Source organism: Xiphophorus maculatus, chromosome 22 (assembly GCF_002775205.1).
Source record: "Xiphophorus maculatus strain JP 163 A chromosome 22, X_maculatus-5.0-male, whole genome shotgun sequence".
Classification (NCBI taxonomy): Eukaryota; Metazoa; Chordata; class Actinopteri; order Cyprinodontiformes; family Poeciliidae; genus Xiphophorus; species Xiphophorus maculatus.
In genome coordinates this window covers 20,552,621-20,565,271 of record NC_036464.1, presented here as the reverse complement: position 1 = coordinate 20,565,271, position 12,651 = coordinate 20,552,621, and the positions used below count along the sequence as shown (strand labels likewise).

The 12,651-nt window shown below is 38.4% G+C and overlaps 1 protein-coding gene across 1 annotated transcript; it reads left to right on the top strand.

Annotated features, from left to right (window-relative positions):
• The first annotated feature begins 1,731 nt into the window (after window positions 1-1,731).
• LOC102236918 (rhotekin-2-like) lies at window positions 1,732-12,409 on the top strand. Its single transcript, XM_023326925.1, has 12 exons — window positions 1,732-1,887; window positions 3,786-3,985; window positions 4,186-4,232; window positions 4,383-4,436; window positions 4,532-4,649; window positions 4,922-5,122; window positions 5,574-5,668; window positions 6,628-6,734; window positions 6,832-6,963; window positions 7,417-7,585; window positions 8,174-8,281; window positions 8,602-12,409. The coding sequence occupies exons 1-12, from the start codon at window positions 1,753-1,755 to the stop codon at window positions 9,333-9,335; spliced, it is 2,100 nt and encodes a 699-aa protein (XP_023182693.1). The 5' UTR covers window positions 1,732-1,752; the 3' UTR covers window positions 9,336-12,409.
• Window positions 12,410-12,651: the final 242 nt, after the last annotated feature.

Here is a 12,651-nt window from a genome sequence, read left to right as displayed (position 1 = left end):
CTGAAATCTCTTTTAACCCTAAGCTTTTACATTGTTTTGCACTTCAAATACATTTTTGGCTTTGATAAGGCAGAATGTAAATGTACATTATCAATAAAGTGATTCAACCTAAACTACTATACATATAATGTATATATTATATTTTAGGAATATAAAATTGAGCTCCTAGTGTTAAGAATTAAGTAAAACAAGGATTATGACTAATGAGTCGTGCAGAATTTACCGGACAGATGGCAATGCAGCTGACATCGCTGTTTGTACAGGCTGACACGGAGGATTACAATATGAGAGCGTCCCTCAATTTATCAAGACTAATCCTTCTTTTATTTTGAAATCCACTGTCGCCATTTCCTGTTGTGCATTTGTCGATGCTCAGCTTTTGATCCAGTTCATCCTCAGCAGCAGCAGCAGCAGCGCCTGCGTCTACACCGTGGATGCTTCCAACTCAACCAGAAGCAATGTCCGCCAGAACCGGGTGGGCGGGTTTCCTGGCCGCTCTGCTCACTTTCAGCGGCCTTTTGTTACTGCAGCACCACCTTGGCTGCACAGCTGGCAGTATCTGTCCTGTATTCTTGATCATGCTATATAATCTGTTCAATTTAATAGGAACCCTGCTGCAAATAAAAGGATTGCTACAAGAGCAGGCTGCATGACAAAGAAATATCATCGTATCCGTAAGAAAATGGGAGTTTATTATTGATTTGTGTTAATACACAAATAAACTGTGGCAACTTTTAAACAAATTTTAAAATGTATTTTGCTGGGTTTTTTTTTTTTTCAAACATTACACAGATGAACCACGCATATAATATAAATTCAGTAAAAAAAAAAAAAAAAGAAATTAACACGTAAATTTTAAAATACAATTTGAAATATTACGGTTTATTAGTTTTCGTCTGAAAGAACAGGCAGGAATGTAAATTTAGTTTGATGTCTGTTTCACATTTCAGTAAAACGTACCTAAAATCAATGGCAAAATAAAAACATATAATAATAATAATAATAATAATAATAATAATAATAATAATAATAATAATAATAATAATAATAATAATAATAATAATAATAATAATATTTGGCTGCAGAACTGGGTGCCTGAACAGGAATACAAAAGTTTTTGTTTTTCCATTTTTTCTCTCTTTTAAAAACATGTAAATAAAATGAAATCAAAGCAAACCAGTAGATAACAAAACCTACAGTAACATAAAACTATTTCTACAATTCCACAATGTTGTCTTTTCCTTTTTTTTAAGTTTGAATTTCCGTCACTCTCTTAATACAGTTACAAAGACAACTAGGGCGTGGAGTTTCGTTTCTTACTTTGCCATTTCATTTTATGAACATGGAATTTCCGAAATGATAATATCGTTTTAAAAAAAATTCAAAATCCTGTTGTTTTTGTCAGATGCTCTGACGTAATGACGTTTCTTCTTTGTCAACGTAAGCGTGTTAAGTTTCTACATGGGGACGAGCCGTAGGAAAAAATTGACATGTTTTTAATTTGAGTTTTATTTTAAACCTGAAACAGTGTTCAAATTATTATCTGTAATTCCTTTTACTAAGTTTTTTAAATTCTTTAGATTAATCTCAGAGATTAACCTTTCACAATTTCACACCCCGACTTTTTGTTATGTTTAGTCCGGTAGATTAGGTAGAATAAATCGAGCCAACCCAGGTCCGTTGGAAAGGGGCGTTAGGAATCTGAGCAGGAATGCGTAGTTTCGTGTTTTGAGTGGCGAATAGACAGAAAACATGGAGGACAAGCGGGATATTCAAACGTCCAGACGACACGGCAGCTCCAAATCGGTGTTATCTGCTGGTTCTGCCATGGCCATGGAGATTAAGCGAAAGAAAATGCGTGAAAGCTCTATCTTCCTACAAAAAGAGGTAAGTTTGAAGAGACAGAGACACGGCTTTCTTATGTATGTCGTCAGGGTGTGAATTATATTAACAAGTGACTCGATGCCCGGAGGGGGTGCAAAGTCCAATAATGCTAGCACAATGGAGCCGACATATGCGGGTTTCATTGCACTATTCTAATAACATTCCCCCTTTCATCAAAAATGTTTAACTTTAAACAATATCGTTCTTTATTTCTCGAACTTTGTTCTTGAAGGAAGCATTGGCTTCCACAAGTGCTCTGCGTTATGTCTATTTTGCCTTCATTTCTCTGTAATACAGTTCGAACTGGTCTGATTTTAGCCTAAATGCATGAAACGACGCCCAGGTCTTCTGAAAGACGCCCTGCAGATAATAGAGGACGTTAATTTGTTGCGCATACGACACATTTCCAAGAAGCTACAGGTGCAAATTTCACTTCCTATCAATCAAATCAATCAATCAAATTTTATTTGTATAGCACATTTCAGCAGCAAAGGCATTCCAAAGTGCTTTACATCATTACAAACACAGAAACACAATGCAACATAGAATCAATAATCAAAACACAGCATTAAGTCAAGTTCCATCAATAAATTTGTAATTGATTACATTTCAAATACAATTCTAAACAGGTTGGTTTTTAGTTGAGATTTAAAAGAAGTCAGTGTTTCAGCTGTTTTACAGTTTTCTGGAAGTTTGTTCCAAATTTGTGGTGTATAGATGCTGAAAGCTGCTTCTCCTCGTTTGGTTCTGGTTCTGGGGATGCAGACCAGAACCGGAAGACCTGAGAGGTCTGGAAGGTTGATACAACAACAGCAGATCTTCAATGTATTGTGGTGCGAAGCCGTTCAGTGATTTATAAACTAACAACAGTATTTTAAAGTCTATTCTTTGAGCTACAGGGAGCCAGTGGAGGGACTTTAAAACTGGTTCCTACATGGAGAAGGATGATTTCTGGGTTCCTGAAAACAATAGCTGAGTGTTTATATCTTAATCATAATCAATAATCACCCTGTCATCAAACTAAAACAAAATATAAGTTTTCAATTTTAACAAGAGTCCTCTAGAGTTTTTCTCAGAGATCATCAGTACTCCATTGTTGGTAGACCTAATATTTCATCACTATCTCTACTAATTCCATGTGTGGTTTATATGCTCATCTTTAGAAACCACCTAATTCTTCCTACATGCGCCAGTTGTAGATTGAGTGGCTCTTAATTGAGAGATGTTTGCTTTGAGTGCTACTTTTTATTTTTATCTTTGGAAGCACTGAAGAGTTGCTTGATGCCAGATAACCAATATCAAATCCATTTTTTATTAGATGAAGTCTTTTGTAGGTCCAGATTTCATGTTGTCTTAATTTACATTCTCTTACATTTATGTTTTTGCTAATATTGTTGCTTCTTTCAGGGGAATTGCTTCAAAGATGTAAATAAATATCAGTTGTCAATATCGGTCAAAAAGTGATTAACGTTAACTGATTCTGATATTGATGCCGAAATATTGTGCATCCCTAAATAAAAGGATTGGGAGGGAAAAAATGGGTAGCTTTATTTAAAATCGGCTAAAAAAAAAGATGATTTCTTCAGATTTCTCAAAAAAGTCTAACATTATAAGATTTTTATTGTTTTAACAGTCTAATAATTGTAGCTGAGAGACAAGCAAAGCCATAAAGAAAGCTTGTATTATTCTGTTGATGTCATTTCTTGTCAAACTTCGAGAGCTCTTTTTTTCCTACAAAAAGATTAACATGTCATATGACCTTTAGTGTATGTGGGTTGTTAAAGTCTTTAACAAAGCCTGGGTCATTCGTCGTCAACTTTAATTCATCGTTAGCCACCGTGTCCACGTGTGTTACAACCTCATTGTGCATCTCTTAAATGTAATTCATTCTGTCCATTAAGAGTACAAACATAGAAGAGAAGGTTCAGTTTGAGACGAGAATGCGCGAGGGGTCGTACAAGCTGCTGCTGGCTTGCAGTAAAAGGGAGCAAGTCCTCAACGCTTCCAAGAACCTGCTGACCTGCAACGCCAGGATCAAGGCCTACCTCGCCCAGCTGCAGCGGGAAGAAGGGGAGCGGGACAGGGTGGGAGCAGAAAGAAGGTAAAGAGTTTGGCGAAAGCCACGCCATCACGTAAGAGATGTGTAAGAACATAAGTTGTATGCTCCCGATGCAGATTATTAGGAAATACAGATCTTAACTTTGAGGAAGCAAATTCTGGAGGAAGATGATTAACGGCAAAAATAGATGTGACGTTTTCAGAAAAGAAGGTGTTGATTTACGTGCTGCCTCTGCTTCACAGACTCGCAGAGGGTCGTTCACCATGTCCTGGGACGGTTGCAGTTACTGGTAAGACTATTTTTTTTGTAAACATTTGTGGCGTAAAAGAATATTTGTCCAGCCGGATCTTCAATTTTTACCGTTTGTTTTACATTTTCATGTTAGCTGAGAGCTCTTCATAGTAAACTTCCACTTTTTTCCCCTTTTTCTTTTATGTAGGCCTGCGTTTTCCTTTGATTTGGAGGGATTCAGACCATTTTAGTAATAGAGGAAGTATGTTCACCCACTGCATTTAATATCTTTTCATTTTGTCTGTTCTTAGATACTTTCTGTACTAACACATGCTGCACCTCCTCTGTGTTCGGTAGTCTCCCGTCGGGTGGCGGTGTTCTGCCTGATGCAGATTGGCTCTGAGGTGTTTGACACTGAGATGGTCGTGGCGGACAGATCTGTCACTGACATCTGCTTTGAGGGACTCACTCTCTTGTAAATATGTTTTGCATATTTCATTTTCCCATTCATACACTCCGAAAGCAAACACTTATTTGTTTATGTTTTAAACGATGTTTATGGAAACTGAATTTCAAAATATTACACAATTTTTTTTTTCTTTCCAGATACAATTTTTTTTTAAATATTCACTGACATATCATTTGGCGGCATTACTAAATACACTATTTTTAATCATTTTCCAGTGTTTGTTGTGTGAATCTACATACTTTATATATTTTAATTTGACTGAGATTCTTTCTTTGTAGCAAAGATGTAGTTCCCCAGTTTGAACTGAAGGTGGAGCTGTGGAGCTGTTCCATGGAGGAAGAGCTCACTTTACCAAACACACCAAAGAAACTTGCAAAGAAGCTGCGTAACTCCTTTGGAAGGAGCTCCGGAAAGAAGCTCTGCTCCCTGCTGGACACTCCAGATCCTGACACCTTCCTGCTGGACAACCCAATACCTTTGTATGTGTTTGTATTATCTAACAAATCCTGCACCGTCTCTTGGGGTTTCTCTTTTTTATATATATATATATATATATATATATATATATATATATATATATATATATATATATATATATTTGGCTGTTTTGACTCTGCATCTCTGTACAAATCTGAATGCCTTGTATGGGACTTTTCAACAGATCACTCCAAATATCCAAATAAGGCTTAAATAAATAGGTGTGGTAGTCTATATTTAACCTTCAGATATCCATAGACTGTTTTATGGCAATAAATGGGATCAAATGTTTGTCCTTGAATGTTCCTACATTAATCTTGTGTTGATCTGAGGGTGAAAAGTTTACTAAAATTTGTTTATAGAACTTGACTGGTAGGATAAAGTGTTTTTCTTTTAAAAGAAACGGTCAGCACGTTTGAAGAGTGCTCTATATTTGTGCCTGTCCTCAACCAGGGGAGCCAAATACAGCCTGCTGGCCTGCACAACACTCGGTCTGCCTGATGCTGATAGCAGCTTTCAGTCTCACTCCCTCATTGTCTACCAAGGCGGTAAGAAGCAAAGACACACACTTTGTTATTTATGGCCTATGAAGAGTTTACTGTCTCCAGCTCATAAATTGAATAAATGTCACGATAATGATAGATTATTCATTCATCATTTTAGTAACACTGAAAGCTTAATGTACAAGTAAGAACCTGTAGTTGAGGTTTTTCTTCTCTTTCCTTTTGAGTTGTTAAGTTAGTGCTTAGGATTTTTCTTTATCTTGCTTCAATTCAAGTCAGTTAAGTTCAGCTAACTTTATTTACCCCCCAGGGGGAATTTCAAGGCACACGAGTATTGCAGATACACTCAAGAGTGATGGCTCCGCAACAAAACATGCCACGGCCTGAAAAAGTATTAAAACACTTGAAAATTTGGTCATTTTACAGCCGCAGACATTGGGGTATATTGGAAATTTATTAAACTGACCGACCCAATGCTGTCTTGTGCAGTCGAAATGAAAATGGTGCACGCACGCCACACTTTTCAGATGTGTAAAAAAGTAAACTTATTTAAAACCATATGTCTTTGGATCCTTGTACACTTTTAATGTTAGATAAATCCAGTTCGAACAGTTGCCTCCAAAAGTCACCTGATTAATACAATTTTCTGAGCGTAGTATATAGTAATGTCACTATGAATTGAGATGTTCTGCAAATTCCTCAGAGGTTTGTTAGAGAATACTATTGAGCAAAGTGCATCATGAAGAAGAGTCACATACACCAGAAGCCAACTGAGACCTTTTAATGATGTATAGTAAATTTCTGTTTGTAACTTCATAAAATCTGAAAAAGTGTTTGAATTCCTGTTATTAAATGAGACGGCATTACAGGAACAGATCATATGATATTGTAGTAATTATAATGAGATCTAATTTGTGTCATTATTTCTATTCTGTAAGTTTTGACCAACAGTTCTGAACTTTAATATTTTCTTGTGTTTCTTTTTTTTCCTTTCATCCTCCCAGCCGAGTGGTCATCCTGGCTTCCTCTGTACGGCAACCTGTGCTGCCGCTTAGTGGCGCAGCCGGCCTGCATGACGCAGAGCGCCATGAGCGGCTATCTGAGTCAGAAGGTGCGTTGACGACTTTCACTGTTACGTCACGTAGTAGGAGTGAGTTCTGGCCTGGATTGTGCAATCACTCTGTTTTTGTTGCTCTGTTGATTTCCAGCAAAGTGTGCAGGGGGTGAACCGCTGCTGCAATCTCTACTGTCTGCTGAGCGCCGGCTTTTTGTCCTGTTACTTCACCCCTGAAGAAATTGATGCTAAAGTGCAGCCCACTCTTAATGTGCCAATCAATAATGTGAGAGAGCGGAATATAAAACAGATATACGTATATAAGGAGAGAAGATAAAGAATCAATTTTTTTTCTTCTCTCTTCAGCTTTTCCCTTAACATTTCTCAACCAAGTAAAATGCCTACATTAATTACTCAGATCCTATTAGCATGTTTGCAGTTTTTCCCCTGAATTAATCTTGGTGTGCAATCCCAGCTTTGTCTTTTACCACCAGAGTAAAAAGCTTACACATACTTCACTTATCAAAGCCATTAATGTCAGATTATATCTAGGGGACGTTGATGCGTTTGCACTGCTCCTTTTTAGGGTGGAATAATTATGCAGCAAACACCTTCAACACATTTTGAAAACGTATTGAGTTTGAAGTTCTTTATGTATTCATACCTCTTTCTGATCACCAGATGGTCAAATGGGGGCAGGGGGGTTCAGCCTGTTGTAAGTTATGTGTCGTATCTGCAGGAGACCCGCATTTGTGTGCTGGACAAACAGTCAGGCGATCGCAAATCCAAGAGTTTGTCCATCATCAACCCTTCGCCCGAGGGATCTCAGAGTGTCGTGTTCACAGCAGACACCAGGGAGGAGCTGGAGGAATGGATCGACTGCCTGAACCAACACCTCTACGACCAGAGTGAGTGTGCTCATGTGAGCGGAAAAACTTACGGGCTTGTATTTAAATAACAGGGTGTCTACGCAGCCTTAAAAAGTCTTAAATTCATCAGAATTGGAAGTTGGCTTTTAGTACGCCAATGACAGGTCTTTAATTTTGTCGTGACGGGACTATTTAATCTGGTATAGTTTTATTTTTCTCGTGGGACTTTTCTGTCAGGTAAATGCTAATAAGCATTGTGTTCTGTGACTCGAGGCAGTTGTGGCTACTGCTACCTGGCTGCTAGCATTTTTGCACCTATAGTGAATAAAGCCAGTTGGCTGTACAACGTTCTTATCATCTTATCTGGCTCACTTCTGCTACCTAACCATGCAGTTCATTCTGTGTTAAAAAGCTCGGCACTACTACTACGTAAAATATGCGGCTATCTTTTGCACATTTCTGTCTTAAATGTCACTGTTACTGGTCTTAAAAAGTGTTAAATAGTTAAATATTGTGTTGGTGAAACCCTGAATGAAGTTGGTAACATGATTAGATCGTCTGGACAAGAACAAACTGCAGACACTTGAATGAATAGAAACCGTCATGTCTGCCCTTATTTATGGCCAGGCCAGTGGCTCCACTGCTGCGACCGCCTAATGAAAATTGAGGTCGCATCACCACGGAAACCATCGCTTTTCCTCGCCAAGCAGGCCGACTCTGTTTACAACGACCTCAGTGAGTACAATAATTTGAATTAGACGCTGAAGTGAGGTGGTGGGAAGCTGATATTTGGCTGCAGCTTTTAGGGGGGGAGAAAAAAAAAAGTATTTCATTTAAGATAATACGTGCCATTACTCCACAAAATGTGTTTTCATTCCAAAGATGGTGCATGCAAATGAAATCCTTTTACATGCAAATGAGAAAAGTGGAATGTGTGCTTCTACATCCTTTGACAGTTATATTGTTTGCACATCAGACACGGAGAGAGAGAGAAAAAAAGTGTTGTTTCATCTATAAATTTCCTTTGTTGTTAGTTAACTTAATATTTCCTGCAGGTATAAATTCGCCCAACAAGTTTGAGAGCATCACAGACATAATCCACAGTAAAATCGAAGAGACAGATGGCCGCTTTCTGATTGGGCAAGAGGAGGAGAGGGAGGCCCCTAACTGGTCCTCTCTGTTCGATGGGTCCCACTCGGTGGTGGTGGAGAAGAGTCTTCTGTCCCAGAGCAGAACCTCCACCCCCTGTTCAAGCCCCAGCACCGGCTCCACGCCCATGGGCAACAAAAAGCGCCGCGCTCCGCCCCCTCCTTCTGACGTGAAGCCCTTCGCTAACCCCACCCGTCCAGACAGACCCCCTCTGCCCCCCTCTCTGCTTCATCGTCCTCTTCCTTCGAACCAGGAGAAGGAGAACACCGGCGCGTGCGCTTCCCGCCCAGCTGTCAGGTCCAAAACAGGCCGGCCTTCGCTGGATGTCAAGTTCTCCGCCATCATCCAGCAGCTCCAGCGGAACAACGCCGGGGGCGCGGCGGCTCCAAGCCGGAAGAACGCCCCACTGGCTGTCCTCGACGTGCAGCCGCAGGGTCCGCCTCAGCCTCTGGATGTCAAACCGCTCCAGCAGTTTGACATCCAGAACCACAGTGTCCAGATGCCTGAGGATGCGGCTGACGATGTGTTTGTCAGAGCCTACAGTGGTCCCGGTCCTGGTCCCGGTTCCGGGCCCATTCCCGCACCACGCAGCAAACTGAGGAAGTCGCTCAGAGAGAGGATGAATCTCAAAGCTTTGTGATCTCAACCCTGTTTTCCCCAAAATCTTTTCACTTCCAGCCAGACGTTTTACACACCCTCATCATCAGCATGAATGTCGTATCGAGCGGTTCTTTGACTTAAAATTAATAAAACGGAAATGATTTTCGAGGAAGAATTGGGTGCAAAACTTTGAATTTACTGTATGTTTTCTCTAATTCACACAGGGCCAAAATTATACATGCAGAGTTAAATTATATAGCTGCACCTCCAGTAATATTTGACTAAATATCCTGACATGTTGATAAGAAACCACACAATATCTGTTGTCATTATCACATTTCTGCTGTTCTGAGTGTATATATAATAAGTTTTCTTATCAGAGATCCACAAATTGCTACCTGCTAACCAAGGCCCAGCTTTTCACCACATCATAGTGAAAATGAGTTTAGATGGACTGGAGAAAATCTACAACAAATTCAAACTTGTTCACCTCAACATTGTTTTCAAAATCAACTTTCACCAAGGTTGGTTCAAATGAAAAGCTGAGGAGGTGAAGACTCATGCTTGTGAACTGGCAGGTACAAATGTATTTGTTTAAATTGTGTGTCTGAAGCTCATCACTTGCACAAATAACTGTGATAAAACCACTTTATCTGATTCAAGTAGCATTATTAAAATCAGACATTTTTGTTGCATCTCAGTTAAGACTATTTCGTATGATGTGATTATCTTTTATAAACTAACGGTGAACTAAATGTGTACTGTTGAAACTATATACCGTATTCACTAGAATTAACAGATAAACCTTTATAAAAATGTTTGATGGAGTAAAAAAAAAAAGTAGTCATTAATGTTAGGTATACATCTGAAATTTGTTAAAGAATTCAAATCTACAGATTAAGATGCATAAAGGGGAAAGATGCATTTTTTTTTGTTTTTATGGGTGGATTTTTTTTAGTTTAACCAGGAAGTGGCTGTCAGGAATTAAAACTTTTTCCAATCAGTGCGTGAATACTGTTGGAACATTACTAGGTGGCGCTAGCATCAAAACCCTTTTGTGAGGAAGTTTTTACCAGAGAAGAAGACTAAAATTTGGCAACTTTTGTTTCATGTGGAGTGTTTGAAAATGAGGTCAGAAGAACTAGATTAGATGTCGGAAGCTATTTAAAATGAAGCTACACTTTCAGTGACAAGTCTGCGGTTTATTTGTGCTCCTAGAAAGTCGGATGGTTGCGCAAGTCAATTTTTGTTTTTACTTTGAACTGTCAACTTTGCCTAATTTGCAAGATGTTGGTCTTTTAAAGTCTTTTAAAATGCTCAGCAATAAGAAAAGAATACCGTTATGTAAGGAATATGCAGAGATAAATAGCCTTTAATAAGGCTATTTATTCTAAACACTAACATGCAAAGGGTTAAAAAAATTCACCTCATGACTGTTCTAAAAGAAACTGTAAAATTATAATTGACAATGACTCCTGTTGCGTTATTATATACAGCAGTATATAAGACTATTGTATAGTTCCACTGTAGGAACTATGCAATAGTTCCTACAGTTGTATTGCCATTAGTTATACACTAATGGCAATACAAAGTAAAAAAAAGTATCGACTTAATTATAAAACTAATAAATTAAATGGATAAAATGATGCAACAGATTCAACTTAAATACAATAATTGTGACTCAACATGTTCTTACAGTGAAACTAGAACTGCCTGATATTTGTCAGTGGGGTTAAAGCTTTGCAAAAATTGTGAAACAAATCTGATTATTGCTTCTGATTAAACTCCTGAATTCTAACATTAATATAAACACCATCAAATGATGAATCTACTAATACAACACACCGTATAGGTCCTGAGTCATAACATTACCACCTAAATCTCACCGCCATTTAGGTGCTGCACTGATGGATCTACTGCTTTACTTTGTTCTTTCTTGTGGCTAACCCCACATGTGAGACGGCATGCTTCGGTTGAGCTAAAATAGAAAGCTTTCCCTCAGCTCTAGAACATGAAAAGTTTCACAAATGCACTTAATTTAAGTTGATCCATCTGGGTGACGGGGGACAAGCCGGTGCCTTTGGAGTTATTGACGTCCTCCACTTACTGTGACAACTTTATGACCACTGCAGCTCGCTTTAAGGAAAGGCAAATTGTAAGCTAGTAATGTGACTTCTCTATCCCCCCTCGAGGTCTTTAATAGAGTAACCTTGTTTTTTAGTGGCTACGTCTAACATAATTTAACATAGCAGCCAATAAATGCTCTGAACATAATTGAATGAATGGGCCTTTTGAGTGGCCTGAATAATGAATGTCCTTGTGCACTTGTTTTGAACATGCCCAGTACTACAAGCCCCTAAATATTCCAGCCACTTAATGGCATTGTGTTGAAGAATGGACGTCGTAATTACATGCGGAGTGCAAAACATGGCTGAAACTACCTGAAAACATGAGGCAGAACAGGGGGGAAAGCTATAGAAGCTATTTTTTTTCTTCTGTTATCCTGCAAATTCATTTAAATAATACAGAAAGGTTAAAGCTTTAGGAGGCAAAAGGGAATGCGGTTCATTATTTAGCAATTTGCCAGATGTATCTTATGTTTACTGTGAATCACCTGGTGGTTTCTGTACTGTGCATTCTTGAAAAACATTTTATTTTATTTGTCTTTACTTCAGAATCAAACTTCTTGGAACAAAAGAAAGGCCGGTAGATTTCTGCATTATTTTTTACAAAATTTGCTGCATGGGCAGCGCGAGTGCTGGAATGCTACTTGTATCAAAAATAGTTGTAGTAAAGGAGTACAGCTAAATGAAAAAGTAGTTTTTAACTATAATGACTGCAATAACAAAAGTGAAAATTAGTTTATTCTTGTTTGACTGAAATGTGTCTTTACAAATGTCATTTTTATACTTCTTTTTGTATCAGTAGGAATACGGACACATCAATCTTACATTAGCAGTTTATAGTTTCCATGCATTATAAAATTAGATTTAGATCATAGATATCGTTTCTCAGAAAGTGCAATTGTTTCTCGCTGTTGTCTTGGAAGCTATAACCTTGTTTGTTTTTTTAAAAAAATTACTGCTGATCTGCAATAAAACGACCTACATTCCACTCCAATGAGCCTGCCTTTTTTTTTTTTTTTTAACTGAGCTCTGGAAGTATTACAGAATATTTTTTCATGTTAAAAGTTTACCAGAGGGTGGCAATAAAAGTCAAAGCACAGCTTTTATTGCACCCCAGTACACACGCCACAGAAATGCTACATGCACTGGCGCATTTGCTCAATGCAGCAAATGCTGAAGAGGCTTTTCTGGCCGTGAGCCCAGAAATGGCCTGTTGTGAAGATTAAAGCT